Source organism: Dinoponera quadriceps, unplaced genomic scaffold (assembly GCF_001313825.1).
Source record: "Dinoponera quadriceps isolate SergipeBrazil2010 unplaced genomic scaffold, ASM131382v1 scaffold4585, whole genome shotgun sequence".
NCBI classification, from domain to species: domain Eukaryota; kingdom Metazoa; phylum Arthropoda; class Insecta; order Hymenoptera; family Formicidae; genus Dinoponera; species Dinoponera quadriceps.
Window position 1 is genome coordinate 865,635 of NW_014559030.1, and position 23,402 is coordinate 889,036.

At 40.5% G+C, this 23,402-nt stretch overlaps 4 protein-coding genes across 5 annotated transcripts in view; 1 reads left to right on the forward strand and 3 right to left on the reverse strand.

The window, feature by feature from the left end:
* LOC106750148 (leishmanolysin-like peptidase) overlaps positions 1–13,460 on the reverse strand; it is a 330,954-nt gene extending 317,494 nt beyond the window's left edge. The window contains exons 1-2 of the mRNA XM_014630276.1: positions 12,739–13,460; positions 6,514–6,863 (exon numbers count right to left, since the gene is read on the reverse strand). Of these exons, the coding sequence (XP_014485762.1) occupies positions 6,514–6,708 (195 nt within the window). The 5' untranslated portion in view covers positions 6,709–6,863; positions 12,739–13,460. The remainder of the gene's footprint in view (positions 1–6,513; positions 6,864–12,738) is intronic.
* LOC106750149 (ferrochelatase, mitochondrial) lies at positions 9,029–11,839 on the reverse strand. 2 transcript variants are annotated; one of them, XM_014630277.1, is made up of 8 exons: positions 11,657–11,839; positions 10,819–11,017; positions 10,516–10,737; positions 10,303–10,404; positions 9,907–10,072; positions 9,725–9,832; positions 9,434–9,598; positions 9,029–9,359 (listed from the first exon to the last, which is right to left on the reverse strand). In XM_014630277.1, the coding sequence occupies exons 1-8, from the start codon at positions 11,691–11,693 to the stop codon at positions 9,162–9,164; spliced, it is 1,197 nt and encodes a 398-aa protein (XP_014485763.1). In that variant the 5' UTR covers positions 11,694–11,839; the 3' UTR covers positions 9,029–9,161. The 2 variants fall into 2 exon arrangements, with proteins under 2 accessions (XP_014485763.1, XP_014485764.1); XM_014630278.1 differs by having other exon boundaries at positions 11,653–11,838.
* Positions 11,961–15,424, forward strand: LOC106750150 (protein-lysine N-methyltransferase mettl10). Its single transcript, XM_014630279.1, has 4 exons — positions 11,961–12,213; positions 12,311–12,409; positions 14,693–15,102; positions 15,313–15,424. Exons 1-4 carry the CDS (start codon positions 12,158–12,160, stop codon positions 15,405–15,407), a joined length of 660 nt encoding a protein of 219 aa, XP_014485765.1. The 5' UTR covers positions 11,961–12,157; the 3' UTR covers positions 15,408–15,424.
* Positions 15,425–15,514: 90 nt separating this feature from the next.
* On the reverse strand, positions 15,515–21,599 carry LOC106750151. Its single transcript, XM_014630280.1, has 4 exons — positions 20,804–21,599; positions 19,935–20,081; positions 18,472–18,603; positions 15,515–17,652 (listed from the first exon to the last, which is right to left on the reverse strand). The coding sequence occupies exons 1-4, from the start codon at positions 20,949–20,951 to the stop codon at positions 17,573–17,575; spliced, it is 507 nt and encodes a 168-aa protein (XP_014485766.1). The 5' UTR covers positions 20,952–21,599; the 3' UTR covers positions 15,515–17,572.
* Between the last annotated feature and the right edge of the window lie 1,803 nt (positions 21,600–23,402).

Sequence of the window (23,402 nt, forward strand, 5' to 3'; positions counted from 1 at the left end):
GGGGGGGGGGGGGGGGGGGCGTAATAATCGTTACCTATTGATAAGGGCCACCGTTAACAGATCACCGTTATTACACCGAACGAACGGTATGGAGATGAAATTAAATTTGCGCGTTCAACGTGCCCGCTACCGTAACGCTGGCGCGTATAATAATGCACGCTCCGGTTATAGACGCGCTCATTACTAAATCCTCCGGCGCTCGCAGAAGTGATACAATATTCAAGCAACAATTTAGAAAGCTTTGTTACGCACTGATTTAAGTAGCCCACGTAATCAGAAGCTACTAATGAGAGCTACCGTATGCCCGACCTGATTAACAGTTAATACAGGTTATATTAAAGCAGTCGCGCTAACCGGAGTTCCGGAGAACGCGCGCCCCGCTTCGCACGTGCTCCGTCGCGCTCGCGCGGGGTGTAATCGCACGTGACCCGGGTTTTTAAATCCCGTCCCGATTCTGATTTGTTGTCTCGCGGGATTTTGTGCTCGCAGAGAAAAATCTCAATCCCCGCGCGCGCTTACTTCTCGTTCGTTTACGATGCGTTATCGCCCGAATATCCGCAGCGAGGGCGTAAAACAGGACGGTCGATAAGAAATCAATGTTTAACGGGCATTGCATTGTAGTGAAGGGGTTTTAGTTATCGCAATTCCAAATTTTAAATCACCTCATTTAACACAACAGAACGCAGTAACTTATAATTTAACGCGATTTAAACACGTTTTAAACGGCGTAATTTAAAATGGGAAGAAACATGTGGAAAAAGCTCCAGTTAAATGCATCATTTTCAGATATTTATGTGTAAAAATAATGTATAAATTTCTGTGTAGGGCTTGAGTTGGGCATGCCTTTGTAAGACCTAAATACAAGAGAAGAAAAATTATGTAAGGCCTTTCTCATAGTTTCTCCAGTTCTCATTTTTAATTTCTACCCGGGTTGTGTCTCGTACTCTGGTAATACAACTTGTTTCCTTATCTAATATTTGTCGCAACCAGCAAACACGTGTTGTTGAAAAGTTTCTCGCATGTAATTAAGAGAACCGAAGTAATCGCCGTCAGTTTTATTGACGCTGCGCGCGTGCGATCTATTTTCAAACACGGATCTCTCTCGTCGTACTACTACGTTTCACTTTGCACAGTTCGACAAGCTCGCGATTATAACAGCTATGACTCTGATTGCCGCACCGTTTCCGATCGAATATAATGACTTACGTGGCGATACTCGAGAAAATCAAGTATAACAGAGAGAATTGCTGACCTAAAACTATAACAAACTCCGCGATAATAATCATTATCGTAGACAATAATTTCCAGAACAGTTTTCTCTCTATCAAAGGAAAAAGAAAAAAAAAATACAATTAACAAGTAAACCTGCGATGATTAGCCGTATTATTTTAAAGGAAAGCGGAACGATTAGCAAATTAGCGAGATCTTACTTAAGCTATAATCGCTAATTCCTGCAAATACCACGGCGTGGTACATTAAAATTTCGCAGTGCGCTCACGTTTTACGACCGGAATTAAATAAAATATCGATCCCTTCCTCTTTCTCTCACTCTCTCTGCTCCCTCCGTCCCTTCTAAATCCGCACCGAGGATTTCATCGAGTATTTCATCGTGGAAAAGTAAATGTATGCTTTCGAAATGGAATTTTCTCGAACAGGGCATACGTAAATACCGATTCGCCGGATGTGAAAATGTATCGGCATCGATAATATGTTTCTATGGGCTGTCGTGTAATTTGTCAACGCGAACTAGTATTACGAGCATGGTCGATCGATCGATCCAAGCCGCGGGATTCGAAAAAATGCGATACGGTGGAGCTCGCGTGTCCGGTTTTTACGATATGTTCTCCCTCTTAAGCCCCTCGTTGTCGCGTATCGGCTGCACCGTCGACGTCCTCTTCCCGTTGGCGTCTTTCACGAAGCCCATAAACTTCGATGGGAATCGAGTTTCTTAATAACCTTCCTGCACGAGGTTTCCTGCCGGCCGGCTCGTAAATAAATCAGAGACGGAGAGAAATACCGAACTACGACCGACTAAGCGAGCGAACGAGCGAATGTACGAATGGACGAGCGCGTATGCGTGTGTGCATATCTGTGCGCGCCGGCTAAACTCCATTCGCGTACACTTTCATTGAAGCGTTCAGAAAGTTTTTTCCTAATTCGAAATCGTGCGACCTTCGTTTTATTCTTACTCAAGACCCGTGAGACTGCGAAATAAAGAGAGAGAGAGAGAGAGAGCACGCGAAGCGCTCTCGATAATCGTAATGAAACACTCCGTGCCGTTCTTCTCGCTCCACTGGTGGAAAATCACGAGGATAATCGTAATAGAAAAACTCGACACTCGCATCCAGCCCTCTTTTCTCTTCCGCGGCGCGAAGACGAGTTACAGAGTATTACGTATAATTATCTCTTTTATAGATATTACGAGCGCAATCCCGCGTCCTCACATTGAGGACAGACTTAAAATTCCAACGCGCGACAGCTTCAAGTCTAATCTTCGTTCTTTCCGTTCATGTACTTAATTCGGTGTCGAATTAATTCCTGCCGTACGATCTTGAAATTAAAATATCGCGTTTAAATGAAGAAGCATCCTTCTCTTCTTATAAATTATCACGTAGCTCGCGCGCGGCAGAGGAGAAAAGAGAAGCGACGTATCCGAGAGGTGCACCTTGTTCTCTAGTGGGAGAAAATAAATTCGCACTACATGTAAAACCGATTTGCGCGGAGAAATTCCCCGACTTTCGCGTATTATTGGATCGACGTGGAAGAGAAAAAGCGGCCGGTAAACAGCTGGCGGGACGCCAGCGCGGCGGGAACGCATAATTCTACCGCGGCTCGTTTATCGCCGGTTCCCGTCCGGAATAAGGGCGCGATCGTATCGAAATGTGAATAACGTTCCTACTAAAGAGAGTACGAAAACCGGCACGTGGTCGGCCTGGAGAGATCGTCGAATAGAAAAGTTTTCCCGAATACGCCGCCGATGCGAAATATCATAAGGCGGTGAGGGCGCGAGCATGCGCGAGCGAGTCCGACGTCGACCGTAAACTTTTATTCGCATTCAAATTCTCTTTGGAACGGCCCTTAAAGCGAATACACTCACGTACGTCGCCGGTATATACCTCGGCTGGGAGCGGTCGTTCGCCAACGCCGTTAGAAACCTAGGCCAGTTTGTAGCGCCGGACGAATTGCGCTCCGCAAACGGAAATTCTAACTACGAGAACGGGGAAGAGATAATCGATCGATGATCGCACGCGAAATTGTCGGTCGTAAAAACGTACGGTGATCCGTGTGACGAAGCCTGACATCGTGCCTGACGATAGATGTCACGAGACAACATCGGGAAACCGAAATTGATGTTTTACTAGTTAACGGGACAAAATAAGTACAACCGAAAAAAAAAATGGTGTTGCTTTGTCAAGTTTTCATTAATGGTGTTTTCGCTAAAGGAGAAACGTCAGAAAATAAGTCAGAAAATAAGAAACGTCAGAAAATAAGTAAATCAGCAGAATAATATACACGTAACAACGAAATTCGACGTAACAATAATATAGGAATTTGTTAATAATTTGTTGCTCACAAAATATTGTTGTTTAAACTTATTTCGCGAGTAACAAAATCGGGACTGACATCTTTTGTGTTGCAACTAATTCCTATATTATTATTATTATTGAATTTCGTTGTTATATATATTGTTCCACTAATTTAATTTTCTTTAGCAAAACATTATTAACATTATAAACATTTAAAAAGAAACTAAGAAAACCACAAATTTTTTCTTCGGCAACTTTTTGCAACTTTTGCAACTTTTTGCAACAAATGAGCATTTGTACCTCGAGGCAACAAATAAAAAGATAAAAGTAGTTCTGCTCGTTTTGTTGACGCTAGCTTATAAGACGTCCAAAATTGCGACATACTCGCAAAACAGAGGTATAACAGAACGTGTATTTCATGTATTTTCTATTTTCGCCAATCAAACAACGGGATGTTAACTTTTTTGTGTTCGTTTCCACTCTGAATAATATCTAAATTCATACGGACATTTTAACAACAGAACTGCGAAACCCTGAAGTAGCCGTGGGCGTAACATCGTGCCACATCGAAATGCTCCAGTTTTCATCTGTAAATTTCATATCGAGATGAAAAGCTATTTTTTCAGTTCAAGAAAATAACCTGAAGTGCCGCGAGCAAAACGTGTTTTGACCTGCATTCGTATCTCACAAAGTAACATGAACGATATTATTGAATAATAAATACATTAAGAAAATATTGCAGTAAAAATTATCGCAATATTTTAATGCTAAATCATACCGGAATCATGAGTGAAATTATTATATGTATTGTAATCTTTAGTAATGTTTACAATAAAATAGTTTACTAAAGATTACAATACATATCACAATTTCAGTTATAACTTCGGTCTAGTCCAGCATTACAAAATTGTGTGGTAATTTTTACTACAAAATTTTATTCGTATAGTTATACGACCATAAAATAAATTTAGAGTATAAAATATACGTTATAGCTGATCGTTTGAAAATTCAGTTTCCATCAAAGTTTCACATTACAGGCGATATCTGATAGTTGAAAGAAACTTATTTCTCCTTTCCCGATAGACTGCACAACGGGAGAATCCCTTTTTACCGCGTTCGCGTTAATGAACTACAGATTAAGGGACGTCGCGCTTATATTTCTAAGGACTCTTCGCAGTTACGTCGATATCCACGAACGGAAATCGTCAAATTTGATCGAGCGAAAAGTCAATCGAGTTACTTCGTTCCGTGAATCGAGAATCATCCCTACACCGACCGTTTCAATCCTGCAAATTGAGTCTGCTTTTTCGGAAGCAAAGAGAGGCCGAGATAGAAAGAACGACCGGTCTGTCCACGATTTCAAAACTTCTGTCGTACCCGCCGATTGTTTTCAGTCATGCAAAAAATAACCCACGTTCAAAGGGCGAAATTAAAATCTACGCAAAAGTACGGCGGTGTCCAATAAACGATACAACCTTTCCGTGCAACGTGTCCCATCACTTTTACCCCCTTCTTTTCATTTGCCGATTCTTTAATCAAGGCAGAATCAATATTCCTTTGATTAAAATTTTTTTCACACATTTTTCACAAACTTTTAACAAAAATAATAATAATAAAAATCATTATTAAATATATTGTAACCAAATCTCTTTGATTACAATTTTCTCGAAATGGTGAGAACTACAAACATACTCAATTATAAAATGCAATTTCACAATATAATTAAACGCCTGAAGGCAGAAAGCTTTATTTATTCTGTTATTTTATTTTCGAATCGTATTTTTATTTGGTGATAGTGGAATGATATTATGTAACGGAACACGAAGCTATAGCTCGGGATACTCATGGTATAACTGTTGCATGGCAATTGATATTTAGAACTAATATCGTAATTAATATTCGTCGATGACATAATTGCCTCAATATTATAAATTATTCATTGAGCGGCAACGGTCAACGATAAAATTTGTTCCACGCAATATTGTGCGGTATAGAGAAGAGAGATGTCAGTTATAACAAAAAATATTTTTTAAATTGTATCTTCTTTATTATTAATCAGAGAAAACCCAAGTTTATACGTGGCATTAAATAATTCTCCTGGTGATTAAGCGGGAGAAGAAGAGATAGAAAAAGACATCACGCAAGACATATAAATGGTTTATTCTCCCAAAATGTCCAAAACATTAGTAACAAACGTGTAAAATCGCACCGAAACGTTAACGAGGTCGAAATCTCGCGAAAACACGACGCGCGAGCTGTTAAAGGTCAGTGCGAGACATCCCGCAGCAGCACGTGTCTGCTCCGAAAACACGTGTTTCCCCCTCTCCCGGTGCGCATGGAAACACTCTCACTGAAGTCTTCCTTTCGTCGGTACAAGATCATAACGGACGGAGCGCACGTGAATGAGAATACACACGCGGCATTCCACCGTATGGCGATTTTGCGCCGGGAAAAGGTGCGACCGCAGGTAGAAGTCGCAAAATGAAACCAACCTTGCGACAATGTCCACGCAACTCTGATACAGATGGCTATCAAGCGTCGAAAAGTAACGAAAAGCTCCGGAACACACGTGTATAGCGAAGAAACGAGCATTCGAGCGTCTGACAGTCGGCATCGCACGGCCGATCGCGGGGGAGCGCGCAGACGGTCGTTGCCATGCAATGCGCGCGCGAGTGGGACAGAAGGAACACGTGCGACGAATTGACAGGAGCTCCGACGCGTCCTCTGCGACGAGGTAAAAACTTCACGGAGAAAGAGAAAGGAAGAGAAATGCTACCGCGCGCGTGACTGCCGAGTATATCGGAAACGAAACAGAGGGAGAGAGAGAGAGAGAGATGAACAGTCGAACGTCGGCGTCTCCGTGGAACGCGTCCCCGGCGTACTCGCTGCACGAAAAAAGGAGCACGACGACCGTAACTAAACGCCGAAACCGAGCGAAGAGAGGTTAGAATCGCGCCCTTCGTGACGCACTATGGGGGTCACTTACCTCGTGCGCCCGCGGATGCTGGTGGTCGCAGTGGCGGTGCTCGAACATCCCATTCACGAGGTTCACAGCGCACATCGCGAGCAGAACGGCGAGCGACGACACGCCGGTGGTGCTGCAGCAGCGGCGGCGCGGCATCTTCAACCGCACTCGGGCCGCCATCACAGACGACGCTTGCACTCGCAATGCATGACACATACTGAGCGCGCCCGCCGGCGCCGCGCATTTATATACCCGGCGCAGCAGGCAGCGCCGCGCTGTTCACGTTCGATACCTCGAGGAGCGCGGCAGAGGCGGCACTCCGACGTCGACGACGACGACGACGACGCTGGGATAAACCCCTCGTAAGGAACCTGCAAAGAAATCGAAGGACCGTTGTAGGAGAGAGAGACGTGCTGAGGGAAGAGCTTAAATTTAATACCGCGCCGGATATTCTTGCCCGAGAGCGAATAAAATGCGACGGACGACGTCCGCGCTCTATCGTCTGTCGCGGCGAATCCGCCGCGGAAAAGTCGGAACGAACGACGTCGAAGCGTTTATCGCGCTATCGGTGAGATTAGAAAATGAGTGATGTATACAATGACATATAAACGATATGTTTCACGATACGGAGGGAATACTTCACGAATGAAAACGAATTTCTCACAGGAAAGATCTATTTCATGTCTTTATTTAAAAAAAAAAGAAAAAAAAGTTATTCGTATCTTATCCTAAAGATATTTGCTTCGCGTTTACACGAATAATTTATTCCGCGTCAGATACTTTGAAATTCCGACAAATAAAATGATACACAGAAAAAAAAAGTCGTAAATCAATGATATTCTTATATGTATATATAAGCAAAAATATCATAATAGTCTTAGACTTTTAGTTTTGAATTGAGCGCAAATAATATTTGTATCAATACAAAGTCAATTGAATAAAAATTAAAAATATTCTATGAAGATTATAATATTTTTGCTTATACATGGATGTTCAATGTAACGGTCCGTACATGATTTTTGGGATACTTCTGACAGTTAAAAAAAAGGTAAATATTCATCTGTTTCATGCAAGCTATAACTTGCAATAAAAAAAAAAAAATTCTTTTAATAAAAAATCAAGATATTGAATTTTTTAAATAGCACCAAACAATTTTTTCCATATTTTACCAAGCAATTTTTGCCATAAAATTTTTTCCATTAATTTCCCATACCTATGACATTTCATTGCTACTATTGTAAAAAAAAAAGAAGCGGTAATATACTGTTAAACCGAACAAGTTTTCGATACAACTTAAATTTTAGTGCACTACGTCGTGTCGTTCACGGTTCCTGGAAATATTTTAAGACAAGCTGTTTGATCTCTGTACCGTTATGATGAGAGTCGAGAGAACATTTCTACGTTTGCTGTCAATAGCATGTGATATTTGCGCTCGAAAATGCGAAGGAAACAGATGGAGAACTTTTGCAAGATCTGATAACATTCGGTATTTACTTGCTATAAAATAATTTACAGATTATTGAAGCAAGCTTAACGTTTGCGATATATCGACTAAAATCCCCACTATAAAAGTGAATAAAAATGAATAATGAACAAACATAAACATATAAATTAGTTAAAAATTTACGATGAATTTAAAAGGCAAAGTCGATAGAGTTGTAAGAATAAAGCTAAGAAAGAAACATTAATAATTTACATTTCAAATAATAAAGATAACTGACATATAGCAATAGTTTTATGTCGACAACTTTTTAATAACGATGCAATTGACAAAATTATGAATGACAGATATTAACGTAAAAGGAAAATTCGTAGTTTCCTCGTGTGTCATTTTAAAAGGAAGGATAACCTAGTTGAGTAAACCGCGCGTGTCTTGTAGATATTATTATTATTTTATTCAGTTTACTTAATAAAATTGCGTATGTACGTAGTTATAGTAAATTGTTATGTATTCCGGAAACAATTCACAATGGAGATGAGGCACGTGCAAACTTGCGGGCATTTTACAGGCAACTATACGATTATAATTAATTCGCTCGTTTCGCACACAGAACGCAGTTACTGTTTTTCCGCAACGGTGCGATTATTACGCTCTGATTGTCGCGACATTGCCGCGAGACAAAGCTGGTAAGCAAGCAAAGGAGAAGTGTAACATCGAGATTGCCCGATGCACCTGATGCAATCGTGGTTTAACATCGCGAAAAAAGGTGGAAACTCGCCGAGTGCGCGGCCCGGGTAGAATATATACCGAATAAACGAAGACTCGAACGAAAACTATAGATACTGTTGACAAAAGCTGGATATTGTATTTACTCGAGAAGAGTCGGCAATACTGCCTCAGTCCTGGATTTGATGTCGGAAGCGAGAAAAAAATACATACGAACAATTCCAACAATTATATATAAACATATAAATGATTTTTCACTAACAAAATAACGTTTCAGAGGTTGATTTTGAAAAAAGGAACCACCAGGGACTTGTAAAATAAAACAAATATATCATAGTTTATTCAATGTTATTGTACAACTTTCATAAATATGGTACATATGTATATTTCGTAAAATCTGTTTCTTTTTTCACTTACTTATCGACAAGTGTAATACAAATGCAACAAGCATATTATCACATAACATTTATAAAATCTTAAATAAGGAAGAAAATTTTGGCCACTAAATAGCACAGAGTTTAGCGTACCAACTTTTGCTAGCGTCGCAATTTAAATTTACACAGTGAGGACATCGCATCAGAAATTTAGGATTTATAGCCTGTTTCGATCTAAGATGAGACACTACAATGTCCGCCAAAGCATCGATGAACAAAGGGTGAACATTGGGTGTCGCGGCCCTTCGTATCTTCTCGATGCCAAGCTGGAAAAAATTACAAATGATATTCTCGTTCCTCCAAAAAAAAAAAAAATATAAGATTCGTCAGCAGTTCTTACTTCTTCGGCGAGTTCCTGACAGTACTCTATATCCAATTCATGAAGGGTCTCGATATGTTCGTTTACAAATGCAATTGGTACCAGAATGAAATTTTTCTTGCCTTGTTTAATGTAGCCCTTTAGCGCTTCGTCGGTAAAAGGTCCTAACCACGGCATGGGTCCGACCTGAATATGCATATTTCAAAATACATAACACGCAAAGCTCTCTTTCTCTCTCTCCGGGTCGATGAATCTCATTAAATCTTACTAGCAAATCTTAAAAGGAATTTATTTACGACAACCTTTATATACCTTTGACTGCCACACCAAGCTGTATGGATTGCAGTAATTTAATTCTTGCATTACTAATGCCACCGTGGCTCCGACTTCCGCGGGATACGAATCCCCTCTATTCACAACCTAGAGTGATTGCGGAAAGAACGGGTGAAACTCCATTTTCGAAATTAAATGCACATTAATTTAATAATGACAACCTGCAGCGGCAAAGAATGAGCTGAAAATAGAATTATAACGTCGTCCCTTTTCTCGCTAGAAAAGTGGGCGAGCTCCTCTTTAATTCTTTCGACAAATGTTTTTACAAGGAGGGGATGTGTGGCCCATCTATCTATTATGCTCCATTTCATCTCGCTCGGTAATTCTCTGCAAAGACGTAATTCCAATCTGTTCTGTATGTATCTATTTTCGTATAATTCATCCCGTGTCCCATTTAGTTTTTCGCTCTTGCTCTACGCAAGACAACGCGACGCAAAACAACGCGTAAAGCGTTTCACACAACTTAAGTATACTTTGTACAATAAATACGATCTACACGCTCGGTATTCCGAATAAATCTATCCATAATGAATGAAAGACAAACAAAGTATAATCACCTAGTCCTGTAATAATTGTATATAGCGTTAAAACTGGAACCCGAAGTCGAACAACTATACTGTGGATACTGAGAAAAAAGCACAGTGTGCCGTACTCCGTCGCTGAAAAAAAGGAAAAGCGCACGATCGATTCCAATTACCTCATAACGCGCGCCTTTTATACGTCGCGCATGTTTACGTTGCATTACGCCTAAGAAAATATGACGGCCGTACTTGCGTATCCTCTCGAGCGTATCCTCCGTGAGAGGATCTGCGTATCGGAAGGCAACGTAATATTTATGAGGTGCGGTTTCGGGCGAAATTTTATCCAACTTTTCACATAAAAGTTCACCCTGTTGGGTCGTCCATTGTAGAATCGGCGAACCGCCACCAATCTCGGAATACTTTTTCTGCACCTCCGCGGTGCGACGTTTCGCTATCCAGGGTCCCAATTTACTGCAACATACGTCTGTAAAAGATCTCTCTCCGAAACAACGGCCGGCTATCGTCAGTGCTGCGCTACAAAATCTAGGAAACCTTTGAACTGGCAGTTGAATCATATCGCGATCGGTCATTATTCGTAATAAGTACTCGTAAACTTGATTTATGTTGGAAGGGCCACCCATGTTTAACATCATTATACCGGTCTTCGGCTTCGTACTGTCTCTGTCTGCTGGATTCACAGCAACGGAGGCATTGCGCCGTGCCACCGCAGAGAATTTTGTATACTGTCGACCTATATGACATCATATTAGTGTTACCTGCCACTCACTCAGCTATTGCACGAGAAGAAAATCTCGACAATCAATGGAAGTGTGTATAAATTCAGAAACAAGAACAAAAATATTTCATTTACAACCAGACAGACTGTGCACACCATATAGCTGCGTTCCTATTTGATAGATAGAGTAGTATTTAATTGACCAATATCCTATTTGATAGATAGAGTAGTATTTAATTGACCAATCAAGACAAAAAGAGCAAAGATTTCTTTATTATGATCGACTAATTAATCCTACTCTATCTGTCAAGTAGGATTTTGGAACACAACCTAGCATGGTAACACAGCGTTCAAGCTCAATTACAAGCAGCAATTATGACACTCCAAAATTCGTAATATTGAACAACAATTAGGAACAAAAAAAAAAGTGAGAAGTACTATGTATCATTTTAACCGATAAATAATAATTTTTAATTTCTCAACGATAAGATTGCAGTTAATGTCCTCAAAATGTTACATAACCTACGACTATTAACTAGAATTCTGTTCTCAATATCAGGTACTTTCGTTATCATACTATCGTCATTCGTTGTAATCAATTAGTTACATCAATATCACACAGATGGTTTAGAAAATGAAAATATACTCACTTACCAAAACACAAGAAGTTCGACAAGCTGTTAACCCTCATGTCGAAACGAGCGTCGACCTTCGAATTCGAGAGCTGCGATGTACAAGTTAACACAAACGCCGTACGTTTCGCACAATCACGACAATAAGTACCGTTAAGATTAAGGCGAACACGATATCTCGGCGAGGTTATGTTCGACACGACAGCACAAATGCGTTTACCACTTGACAATTGCTTCGGTCGAGCTGCCACCTAACCAGCGAATTTCGAAGCAACACACGTCCTCGTGGTCCTACGTTGGACCAGTTTATGAGGAAGTATCACATGTCGAGTTTGATTCCGACTCGAGATTGCATCCTTCGTCCGCAACGACGCGATCGATCGACTTACGGCGGAGTGTTTGTCCGACTTACGATTAGGCGATCCGGGCCAGTGCCCGAAAGTTGTCGCCGCGTGTCACGAATCAACCCGACAAATTTGCACCGTCGTTTACCGCCAGTCACGAGCAAGTCGCGACGGGGATCATGACAGAACGTGAGAACGAGGAACTGGCACCTTCGGAACTGGGCACTCTCGACTTGTGAGTAAAATACGTACCGTGATCGCGCGACACCCGTGGTGCATTACTCGCCGCTTTTTCTTTTTTTCTCACACACGTCTCTCTGTGCCTCTTGCAGCTGGGAGAACGCGTACGCGCAGGAGCTCGACAACTTCCGCGATCACGGCGACGTGGGCGAGATATGGTTCGGCGCGGGCAATTCGCGCAAAGTCACACGGTAGGCGGAACAAAGCGGATTAAGAACCACGAACACGCGTCTCTGGTGTAAACAGCAGCCCGAAAAATCGATGGACTTTTACCGGGAAACGTAAACACCGGGACGTTCGGTCAGGTGACGCCGGATCCTCCGCGCGTTATCCGTGGCGACATCTGTCGGATCACTCACGAATGATACGCTCTGATAATGCTCGAGCCTGGGTAAAGTCGCGCGGTTGTCGAATAATCGGAGAGCACCGACTTGTTATCGACTGTGTCGAAGAGAACTCGTACAAGTACAGGCAGTTCAGAAAAGAACAGACCTATTGTAGATTCTGTACTATCACTTACCAGTCTCTCCTTTAAGTGGAAGTCCGCTTTGACGTAACCCAACAAATGCTCGACACTTGACGATATTCTCTTCCGGTGGGGTTTTCACCAGCACGAAAGCGAGAAACTCTTTGCCGGTGGATCGGGAGAGTGAAACGTCCGATTCGAAGGTTAGCCGATTTTCTGTTGCAAATTTTACTCGATCCGCCATGATGCAACAGATGCCCGAAATTTCATACGACGCTCGCGACGAACCGACGTTTCGCGAGACGTTTGCTCTTTCGGCAATTGTTTGACGGTATCTCGGCAGAATCAACGCGCAAAGCTTGTTTTCGGCACTCCCGGCGGTAATTCGGACGCGAGACTCCTTCGGTGTGAGTCGGGAGTCTGGATGCTGCGATTTAAATTTCTTATCGCCATAACGGACGAACGCGAGTCGTTACAGTCAGTACTTCTGATGACCCGTTCTGCTCAGATATTCGCTCTCGGCGGTTATTTGACGATAGATTATCACGGCACACGCGCGATATGCCCTCTCGGCATTCCCGGTGGCGACGATTCCCGCACGAAAACGGTCTACGACAGATCGAAATCGTAGTTGAGACGAGACGGCTTCTCAAATACGAACTACCGCGTCGCCATTCGCCTCGCACTGACGTGAGCCTCGCAACGGTTACGATTATCGAAGTATCGAAACTCTCGACGCAGCGTCTGCGCCGTGCTATTCGAACTAACGGTGGCTTGTTCGTATATTATTTATTAAAAATCGTGCAATCGCCAATATATACAAAATATGAGATAAGGAACCTGAAATACGAAAGTCAAAAATATTGAGATAAACGATCGAGAAATTATTGAAAGATCAATCATTGTGTATCTCGATTTCTATGTCGCGACTGTTTAAACAACTGTGAGAGGTCCAACGCGGTAAGAAGCTAGTGACGTCACGACTGCTTCGTGGCGCACGACTCGAATTCGAATCGTGACTCCACGTTCGTTGCGTCCCTTTCTTTTCCGTGCAAATGATAAGCATGAGAATGCCGTTTTACAGAAATACATAATGTTACTGCGTCATGAGTATCTATACGTATCTACGATACATCCGGATAATGATACATCATAAAATTAATAGCGTATTACAGGCTAACTGTCCAAATCTAGGTGGTCACGCGAATCCCCGTAAGACTGTTGGTCTTAAAATAATATTATACGTTAACCCGTTGCGGTCCGCACTGTATTTGCAATTTCGTCCCAGGCGGTCCGCACAGATTTCGCCAATCGCTCATCCGCTTGGTAATCATGTCCTCCGATTCTTCATTGCTTTCCACTTCAAGTGCGCACATTGTTTGAAATTGTCTTTCTATGACCTCGTGACAGTCACTGTCACTACTTTCAAATTCATTGTCACGCACCGTTCTACGTCGTCTTTCCTGTCTAGCCATAATCTTTCGAAAAAAATTCTCTTATGGCAATTTCGACTTTGAAAATATTTTTAACTGCACTACAAATTCCAACTATACGCCACAGTGGGTTTGAAACTATTAAAATTAAGCTCTTGCTTTCAAGAGGCATTGCCTATTCGGGATATGCTACACCGCAGCTTTTATCTTATCTCTTTTAGCGTACAATAACGTTTCTGTCAACGTAGGACGCGTTGGAAGTTAAGTTCTACATATTTGAAACGCGGTGTCGAGTGTCGCTCGACATAGGACTTGCTGGAACGAAACGCTGTGTCGAGTGACGCTCGACATAAGACCGCAACGGGTTAATAGTAATGTTGCGTAACGATATACGAGAAGTGAATATTAATCTTTGCTGAAACTCGGGTTGTTCGCATAATGAAACCAATTTCCATCGTTATTTCGAGGATGTTGAATAAATGAAAGAAACGAAAGTGAGAGAATGTTATAATAATCACGAAATTATCGCGATTATAAAAAACAGAGACACGATTACAGGGTCTTATTCTGTACAGGTGGATTGCCACGAAGTTGGATTTGAATAAAGAGAACGATAAGGTAATCGACGTGGGATGTGGTAACGCGATGACTTTAGTGGAACTTGCAAACGAAGGATTCGCGAACTTGACAGGGGTCGATTATTCACAGAAAGCGGTGGATCTGGCCCGCATGGTGCTGAATGATAACAACTTGTCAAATGTGAAATTAGAAGTCTGCGATATTCTCAACAGTACGCTGCCGCATGACTTCAAAGTTGTTCACGATAAAGGCACTTACGATGCTATTAGTTTAAACCCAGACAATCCGACGACGAAGAGACAGAAATACATAGAAAACGTATACCGCCTTCTTTCGCCAGGAGGATATCTGGTTTTGACTTCTTGCAACTGGACGAAGGAAGAATTGCTGAGGCACTTTACAAATCGTTAGTTTTTATGACTTGTATAATTTGTGATAAAATTTCTCTCTCTGTCTTCGAAAGTCGTCGGAGAACTTAGCGAAATAGATTTCTATCGCATTCTCCTCGGTAATCTTGTTAAAGATTGTTAAAGATTATTTCAAAAATTCTTATTAATAGAAAACTCCAAAGCATCGTGAAAATACGTTAATGCGATAATGCGGCTATTGTTCGCAGATTTTGAACTCGAAAGTCAACTACCAACAGACACGTTCCAATTTGGCGGACAGACGGGAAACACGGTAACACAATTGGTGTTTAAGAAGAAATGATTGATCATGATGTACTTCTGCGCAGGAATAAATAAAATATTTGCAACCCGTGAATTATTTCGACGACTTCTTTCTCCGGGATGCGTTACAAGAATAACTATTTCGAAAAGATTCAAAGATTTATTTGTGCACAAAATATTCAAATACATAAAATGATATTAGAGTGAGGACAATAATTCTAAGTATTCTTGATTAGTATCATATTACAAAGTTTACAAAAGATACTTATACTAAATTAAACACACGCCTGCGATAGACTTCTACGATTAGATTAAGTGTACGACAGCGGAAAGAATTATATATTTATATTATATTATTTGTCGTGTGCATTACATTTTTGGTAATTAAGGCATCGTTGGCAGAATTTCATATTTCTCACAAGAAAATCTTTATAAGTTGATTCAATAATTGTTTCGAGGCGTATTTCAAATCGGTTTGCGGATCGACATTGCATTAAGATGAAATTGACATAAATCGACGAAACGTCAAATTAGATTGATTGATTGTGAGCCTTAGAATTAAAATACTGGTGTAAACAACTTTACGTGATTTGCGCTTGGGTTATATCGTTCTAAGATTTTTTTCTCTACCTTACAAGTTAAGTTCTACATATTTGAAGAAAATACGTCAGAATAAATTATATTAATTTGTGCATATCCGAAAGTTTTTATTACTTGGTGCTGTTAAAACACGAAGCCTAAATATGTACACTGCAAAAATTGTCTATTAAAGCGTCACTCTCTGTTATCTCAGATTTTAAAGATAGCCAAAGTATGAATCTAACGATAAGTTTTACGTGTATTATGTAAATGTTATACCGTTTTAATCTTCCGTACTCATGCTATGATCTCTGTTGAAACGCAACATGAAAATCGGGATATGGTAATAGTAATCAAATGATAGATCACGCGATAAGATAGAATTTGCGTGGAATACATTATTGAACTATTTCCCTCAATTGGACTCTTTTTGCAACGACTGTAATAGTTTTTTTTCTCTTTCAGCTATAGCAATAATAATGTTAAAATGCTTGATATATCGAAAATATACACGAGTACGGAGGATCAGTGCTTATATTTAAATTTAATTAATTAATAATCGTTCGCATATAAGGATGGTTCAAAATTAACGTTCGGTTTCCCCACTTAATCGCGAGTATAAGCTGCGTATAAATAGATAATCGGATTAAACTGTTAATATTATGGCAAGATAAAATTGACGATGTTACTTGAGTCATCGTTTATTTATACAGATTCAAAGTTAGCGATAAATAGAAAGATTCCGAATTGTTGGAAGTTCTTATAGAAGAAATTTGAATTAATTCGAACATTTCTCTGTAATTTTTTGCAATGTTATGCATTTTAACACTAATTATACAATCCGCTGAGCGCTAGCAGTTATCTATAAACAATCACGTGAATGTGGATCTGATTTTAATTTCCGATATTAAAAACGAATCAGAGGTAAACACAAAATTTTTCTCGTACGCTTGCAACATAATCTGCCGACTGTTCCAGAAATCGTGCACTTTTCTTAAACCACAGTTGATAAGTAGCAAATTGGAAAGGATGGTGATTACATTAATATGAAGGAATCGATAACTTTGGTGCTGCCAATAATTACGGAACTTAAAAGTCTTCACAAACGCGTAAACAACTTGATATTTTACGCAAGACTCCGTTAAAAAGATTACAAAGATAGCATTTTCCAAAATTTTTTTCGAAAACATTGGATTGGGTGAAAGTGCGCGATTACTGGGACACACTATTTATATTTAGTTGGGATCTGGTCAGAATTCGTGGCTATTTGACACATAAATGTTCGTCAACTTTCTAATACCCGGACCCTTATTATAGAAATGCTCGGGCAGGTTTTCGATCGGAATCGATTATTCCCCAGATTTCGATTGTAGTTTCTAGAGAATAACTGCTCGATTGGATATCTTTCCGATCAATTCTATATTAGATACCTTGAATGTACACGCACATTCTGCTGAAACGCTTTCGTCAAATGAACGGAAATGTTGACACTTTTATAAATAAGCGTATTTCTTGCAGTTACTTCTCCTTTGATTCGTTAATCCGAAACAGGACCGTTTTTTATCGTGTACCTTCGTATGGATTTAGGGATTTTCAAGATATTACTTTGAAAGATCGTAAAGAGATTTACATGTAGTTAAATCTTCCTAGTACGAGCGAAGCAGCCAGAAGAGTCGTCGTATACAACGTGAAGATGGATGAGCAACCTAGGAAGGACGTAAACATATTTTAAACTGATGATGTATTTTTAATACCACCACACAACACATCGAAGACTGTGCTCGATTATCTCGCTGTTTGCTTTATAAAAAACATTCATAAGTGTCTATATTTGTTACAGTCTATATTTGGTACATTTTCTTACCGCTCATATTGTAAGTATGAATCTCCACGTAACAGTACGATATATCACGTAACAAATCGTCACATCATTTCACTTGTTTCTAATAATATTTAAAAATTATGTCTCTAATATTACGTATCAAATTGCAAATTTATTTATATACGTTATACGCTCTTCGAGACTCAAAAATTTGATCAATGGTTTATCGTACGATAAGCGATGCATAAATAATTATCCGGTTTTTTAATCGTTTACAGGAATAACATGAATTAAAATAACCTGTCTCTTATCAGAAGAGACAAACGATACAGTAAATGTTTGTTTCGAATCTGAATATCAAGTGGTACATATATAGTAATAAAATCCACACGAGTGTTTAATATGAAAATTCATAATAAAATTACTGGAATTGTTTAAATAGATACTTCATAGTTTTCTTTTAAATTAAAGAAAATCTCTCTCCGACTTAATAATAACAGATATTTTATACCAAGTGCTTTGTAAGACTTTTGTAAAGACTTCAGTTACGCACACATTTATTATTATAATTTATATTATTTAAATTGTATATATTAAATTATATTAGGCTCTTGAGATATACAATCAAAGGAAATATAGAAAGACCTATAAGAGCCGCAGAGCGACAGATTATTTTTACGAGAAAAATAGGATCAGAACTCACCGTTACAGAACATTGGGCTTTCTTCGTAGAATCCCTCTTGACAGTAACAGCGTTTTCCCATAGTAGCGTTGCGTTGAATACAATGAGCGTCTTCTACGCATTCTGAATCGTCATTACAGGGCATATGAATTGCTGAAAGAAGGATGCACAATTTTTGAGGCATTTCAACAATTTATATATAGAAAATCATTTTCGATAAATTATACAAAAATACAGTGATTTTTAAAGATTTATTTTTAGCGACATTTTCGGTACTCGGCTATTAATAAAATTCACAACGCATATGAGTAAATATAATTTTTAAATTTGATAAAGCGCGACATGCAAACGCTCAACTTAGTTTAATTTCTCGAGTGACGTATATTCCCACGAGCACGTTCCCGACATGGTTCCTAAGCGGCGATCGATTCGTAACCGCGGTTAATTGTGCTTGAAACGTTCAAGGCAATCATCGGCAACTCCGCTGAAAATCAGAAGGGAAACATGCATAGTGATCATCTAATCAAACGAAATTGCCGAGTTTCCGGAGCCGCTTTGCGACCCTCTAATATTACATATCGAACTACAAATCGCTCGGGACACGTTATACGCTTTCCAAAGTTCAAAGATTCGGTCAACGTTTCAACCACATCGTGCCAGGTACCGTCGCCGTTCGCTCTCATTCTCATCGACAATTTATCACCGTCTAATACGAAAGTCACGGAGATAGAGAGATGTCTTCATGGATTTAACTGCGCGAGCACGTCACGTAATTTTTGAAACGTAACTTGTAAAACGTTGTAATAAGCGCACAGTGTCATTCATTGGGGACAATTTGCAAGAAACATGTCGGCTTTATTTTCATCATTGTCGTTCTACCTTTACGGTTTTTCCTGTCGTGAAGGGAGCAGAAAAACAGGTTGTACCGGTACAGTGAGTCCTGCAGAAGGTAAGTCGGCGCGGATACTCTTTACCTGCTCCAATTTGCATAGATAATCATAGACTGCCAAGGAACACCGTCATATGTTCACGTATTGCGATACAGCACGTAAGTATATGCAAATCTCGGTACCGACTTCGAGTTAAAATCATCTCATTGGAAGCTCGACTAATCCGAGGGATTAAAGCGATAGGTGTAACGGGTGTATGTGTGCCAAGCGTTCATCAACAATGTATTATGCCCAAACGTGAAAAATTAATTAAAAGACGATAACACACGCGAGCACGTCGGAGCTTTATTGGAAATTGCTTCAAAGACAGATTCCCGCGGACGCGGATTAATTTTCTCGTTCCTCTGAATTCGTCGAAGATTACGTCGCTAAGATAATCTTCGATTGTTCCAGGACGCTCCATGCGCGCGTAACAAAGCAGATGTCGCCGGAGATCTTTCTCACGATTAATCTTCCACCGTCGTGCTCGCGTCTATTGCAACGAGCAGCTAAAATAGTCAGCCAGAAAATAACACTGCAAAAAGATTCCGCTACCTTTGTGTTTATTAGTACAGGCACCATTAACTGGCGTCGAGTAATCGCTGCAAAGACATCGACTTTTTCCATGATGATCCGATATACACGTGGTGTTTTGAATTCCAACACAGTCGCTATGCACTTTGCATTCACGAGATTTACCAACTGCAATTGAAAATATTGTTCTTTATTGAGACACCGCCGTTTCATTCGACCCTCGTCTTATTCGCCTCGCTTTTGTCTCGTCTCAAGCCATTAACACTTAGATTTGCAAATTGATAGCAAAATTGATGACCATTATAGTTTCATTTAAGCCTGAAAATCAGGCGCTCTTGTACTTTTCTATTAACACGCAAGATTATAGTGAAAACTTCATAGAAGTGCAATGTTCCACAAAGTGAAACTTACATGCTCACTTGTGCAACAGAGCGTGAACAACTTCGAGTGGTAATCGTGAAATAGTCGTGCGGACTAGAACTCTGACATTCAACAGAGCATTAGTATTCATCTTGAATTCATCTAACATTTCAATTTAACCTTGACGCTCCTACGTCAGATTTTTACTTCCACATAGTTTCGAATAGAAACGCTGAGACTGATTATTTAACGCTAATTTATATATTTTTATAAACACCGGGGTGATATTTCGTAGCGCATAACGTTGCAGGATATCTTCTTATGTGTCAAATATGCACTGATGAAATACAATATTATCCATTTAAAATACAGTAATAATATCGCATTCAATTTTCCGTAGAGTATTTAAAATAAGATCCTTTCATCATTGAAAGAAATCCATATCGGAGAAATATATTTCAAATTTTCATCGCATAATCAGAAAATAGCTTATAGTAACTATGAATTTTCGTTACTTGTTCATCACATACCTGGTGTAGGAGGCGGTGGCGGGTTTTGGTTTTGATTCTGCGGGTTGGTTTTCCCGAAAGTCGTGAGTGCACCGGACATCGGCGGTGAGAATACCGACGTGGCCAGTAAAACGGACGTAATTATGCGGATACTCATTCCGCCTCTCATGGTCTCTCAATGGATGATGAATAATATTTTAATCGATTATCACTTGTACGATCACAAATCACAAATCCGAGACTTAAACTGGGATTAAGGGGAAAGTGAAGAAAAGGATGTCTCGTGAAGGAAGAGAATCCGCTTCTTGTCCTCCGTGGATCTCCGCTTCGCTGCGAACTTCTTCCTCCGACGACGAGTCTTCTCTACGACGATTTAAACTCGGTTAATCAATCTCGGTTTACACACCGAGATCCGTCGGAAGTTCACCGCGATAAAAGTTTCGTCAGGCCAATGATGCGCTGCCGGAGTCAGAGTCGCAAAGTATTCCTCGCACTTTCGTTTCACTTATACGGAATACTGAGTATGTTTGATTCTAAGACTGCGTGTTACAAGGACGTCGGAAGGCCTTTTAAGCCTTCCAAGCACCCCCACTCCAAGTAACCCCCTACGTGCTGCCACCACTAAAGCAGAAAATGCTCTACCGTAAGGTGGTTACCTTACCGCTTTCCTTGAGAATCTGAGCAAAGCTGGCTGGCTGGCTGGCTGGTTGAGCTGAACTTCGATCGCCGCGAAAGACGCTGTGGTTAGACGCTGCTACGTTCTACTAACTACCCTCGGCTGCGTCGCCGCGCGAACATCGCCGGCCAGATTTATTAACCCGACGCGTACAGCTTGATTCTCTTTCGGGCTACCGTCCGGAAACCGACCCTTCGAAGCATTCTATTTTGCATCGTTATCGTTCGGTATCTATTCCCCTTATAGACAATCATATATCAGCGACGGGCTTTAAGTAACTTCACGTTACATTGCACATGAAATCAATTAATTCGGAAAATTCTAGCGAGCCTAGCATCGGCATTTGCGTTTTGCTGGAGAAGAGAAAGGACCGTTCTTTGAAAACACCCTTATCGAATACTCGAGTCTCGCTATCGTGAAATTATCGAGGTAAAAGTTTCGCCTCATGCTGACGCTCAATATAAATTACACGAGAGCACCGCAATTATTTTAATCGGCCTACATGCGTTGAATCAAACACCCGCTTGTTTCCTTGCCTTTCTCGTTCAACCAGGCAAATAAAATACATTTTTTTCATATAAATCCGCACTTTTTTGCAAACACGCGCGTGCGAAATTTCAAATAAATTCCAAAATTCCCGCTTAATATTCGTCGTCTTCTTCTGAGGACACATTGATTTTTCTAAAATCGATCTTTTCAGTTCGCTCATTACATTACTTTTCCTTTCTCTTGCGACGGATACCAACATCGAAGGGAAAGTTACCGTTAGAACAAAGCGTCTTACGTATCCCCTCGTTACTCCTTGATTTTTTACAAAGTCGGTTAGCGAATTGATGTAGATGTAATAAAAGTTCTCGCAAAAAGCTAAAGCCTATATTTCGAAATGCAAAAATTATAATCATATCACGTCCTTCTAGTACTTCTTTTAAACGCTTCACTATTTGTAATTAATTATTCCGCCCCTTATCTTAACTACTTCAAGAAAAATGAGCTCTACATACTAACTAGCCAAAACCGCGACGTAAGTTAGTATTCTTAATTAAATATAATAATATATTTTCCCCCGGTGATACTTAGATGTATGAATAATACAGAACGCAAGATAAAGAAATGAGCGTCATTCCTCCCGCGAAATGACACTTATCCCTCGAGGTACCTCGCGTGTTACTTACGAGAGAAGTTATCTCGGTGTCTAGCATAGACCCAACGTTATCTTTTCAGGTGTGCTCGGCATCGCGACGGTTACGTCGGTCTCTTCGTCGGCGAATACCGTCGAGCTCGAAATGTTAACTTTGCTGGTTACAAAGGAGACTCATCCGGCCGCGCGTGCACGAAAGCCGCCGAAAATTTATCGTCGTGTTGCCAGTATTTTATGGGCAGACAGTCGTAGAAATGTGTCCGCCCGCACGCCAAGTGCATAGCGCTCACCTTGCAACGTTGCTGTTTACAACGGCAAGAAGGAGCGTGTCGGATTGTCGTGTCGATTTTACGACGATCGCGTCGCCTTTTGTTTCGTCGGGGAAAGGTTCTCATCGATCGTCGATCACGAAGGCTCGCGTGTGATTCATAAATTTAACAAGACGCGTGCAGGACGTGCCGTGATTTACAAGGCAATTTGCTCGTCCGGTGATCGAAACACTGATCGAACTGTCGTGGTAATCTTGCATGTTTCACGAAACCAGTAAGGTGTAAGGTCAGCGTGCGATTAAGCCGACGATTGGCCAGGGAGGCTGACATTAATAAAAAAGCGAGATGCTATATCATATCAAGAACGAACCCTGGATCACAGATCATGTTTTATTAAATGTTCCATTTACGAAACTTTATATATGAAGTCGCGGATCTTTCGTCGTAAACCTCCCGAACTTCGGACCTTTCTTCGATCGGACATCGGAATCGTCGAATGAATCTTTTCGCTCACGCTCTTTTCTAAAATTACAATTT

Coding starts and splice junctions, on each gene's coding strand:
- LOC106750149 (XM_014630277.1), bottom strand. CDS start 11,693: ATGAGGGTTAACAGCTTGTCGAACTTCTTGTGTTTTG. Junction 9,833..9,906: donor CTCATTCTTTGCCGCTGCAG/GTTGTCATTATT, acceptor CAATCACTCTAG/GTTGTGAATAGAGGGGATTC. Junction 9,599..9,724: donor GCTTGGTGTGGCAGTCAAAG/GTATATAAAGGT, acceptor ATGCATATTCAG/GTCGGACCCATGCCGTGGTT.
- LOC106750150 (XM_014630279.1), top strand. CDS start 12,158: ATGACAGAACGTGAGAACGAGGAACTGGCACCTTCGGAACTGGGCACT. Junction 12,214..12,310: donor GAACTGGGCACTCTCGACTT/GTGAGTAAAATA, acceptor TGCCTCTTGCAG/CTGGGAGAACGCGTACGCGC. Junction 12,410..14,692: donor AATTCGCGCAAAGTCACACG/GTAGGCGGAACA, acceptor TATTCTGTACAG/GTGGATTGCCACGAAGTTGG.
- LOC106750151 (XM_014630280.1), bottom strand. CDS start 20,951: ATGAGAGGCGGAATGAGTATCCGCATAATTACGTCCGTTTTACTGGCC. Junction 20,082..20,803: donor GCCACCGCCTCCTACACCAG/GTATGTGATGAA, acceptor TTTCAATTGCAG/TTGGTAAATCTCGTGAATGC. Junction 17,653..18,471: donor AAGCCCAATGTTCTGTAACG/GTGAGTTCTGAT, acceptor CGTCCTTCCTAG/GTTGCTCATCCATCTTCACG.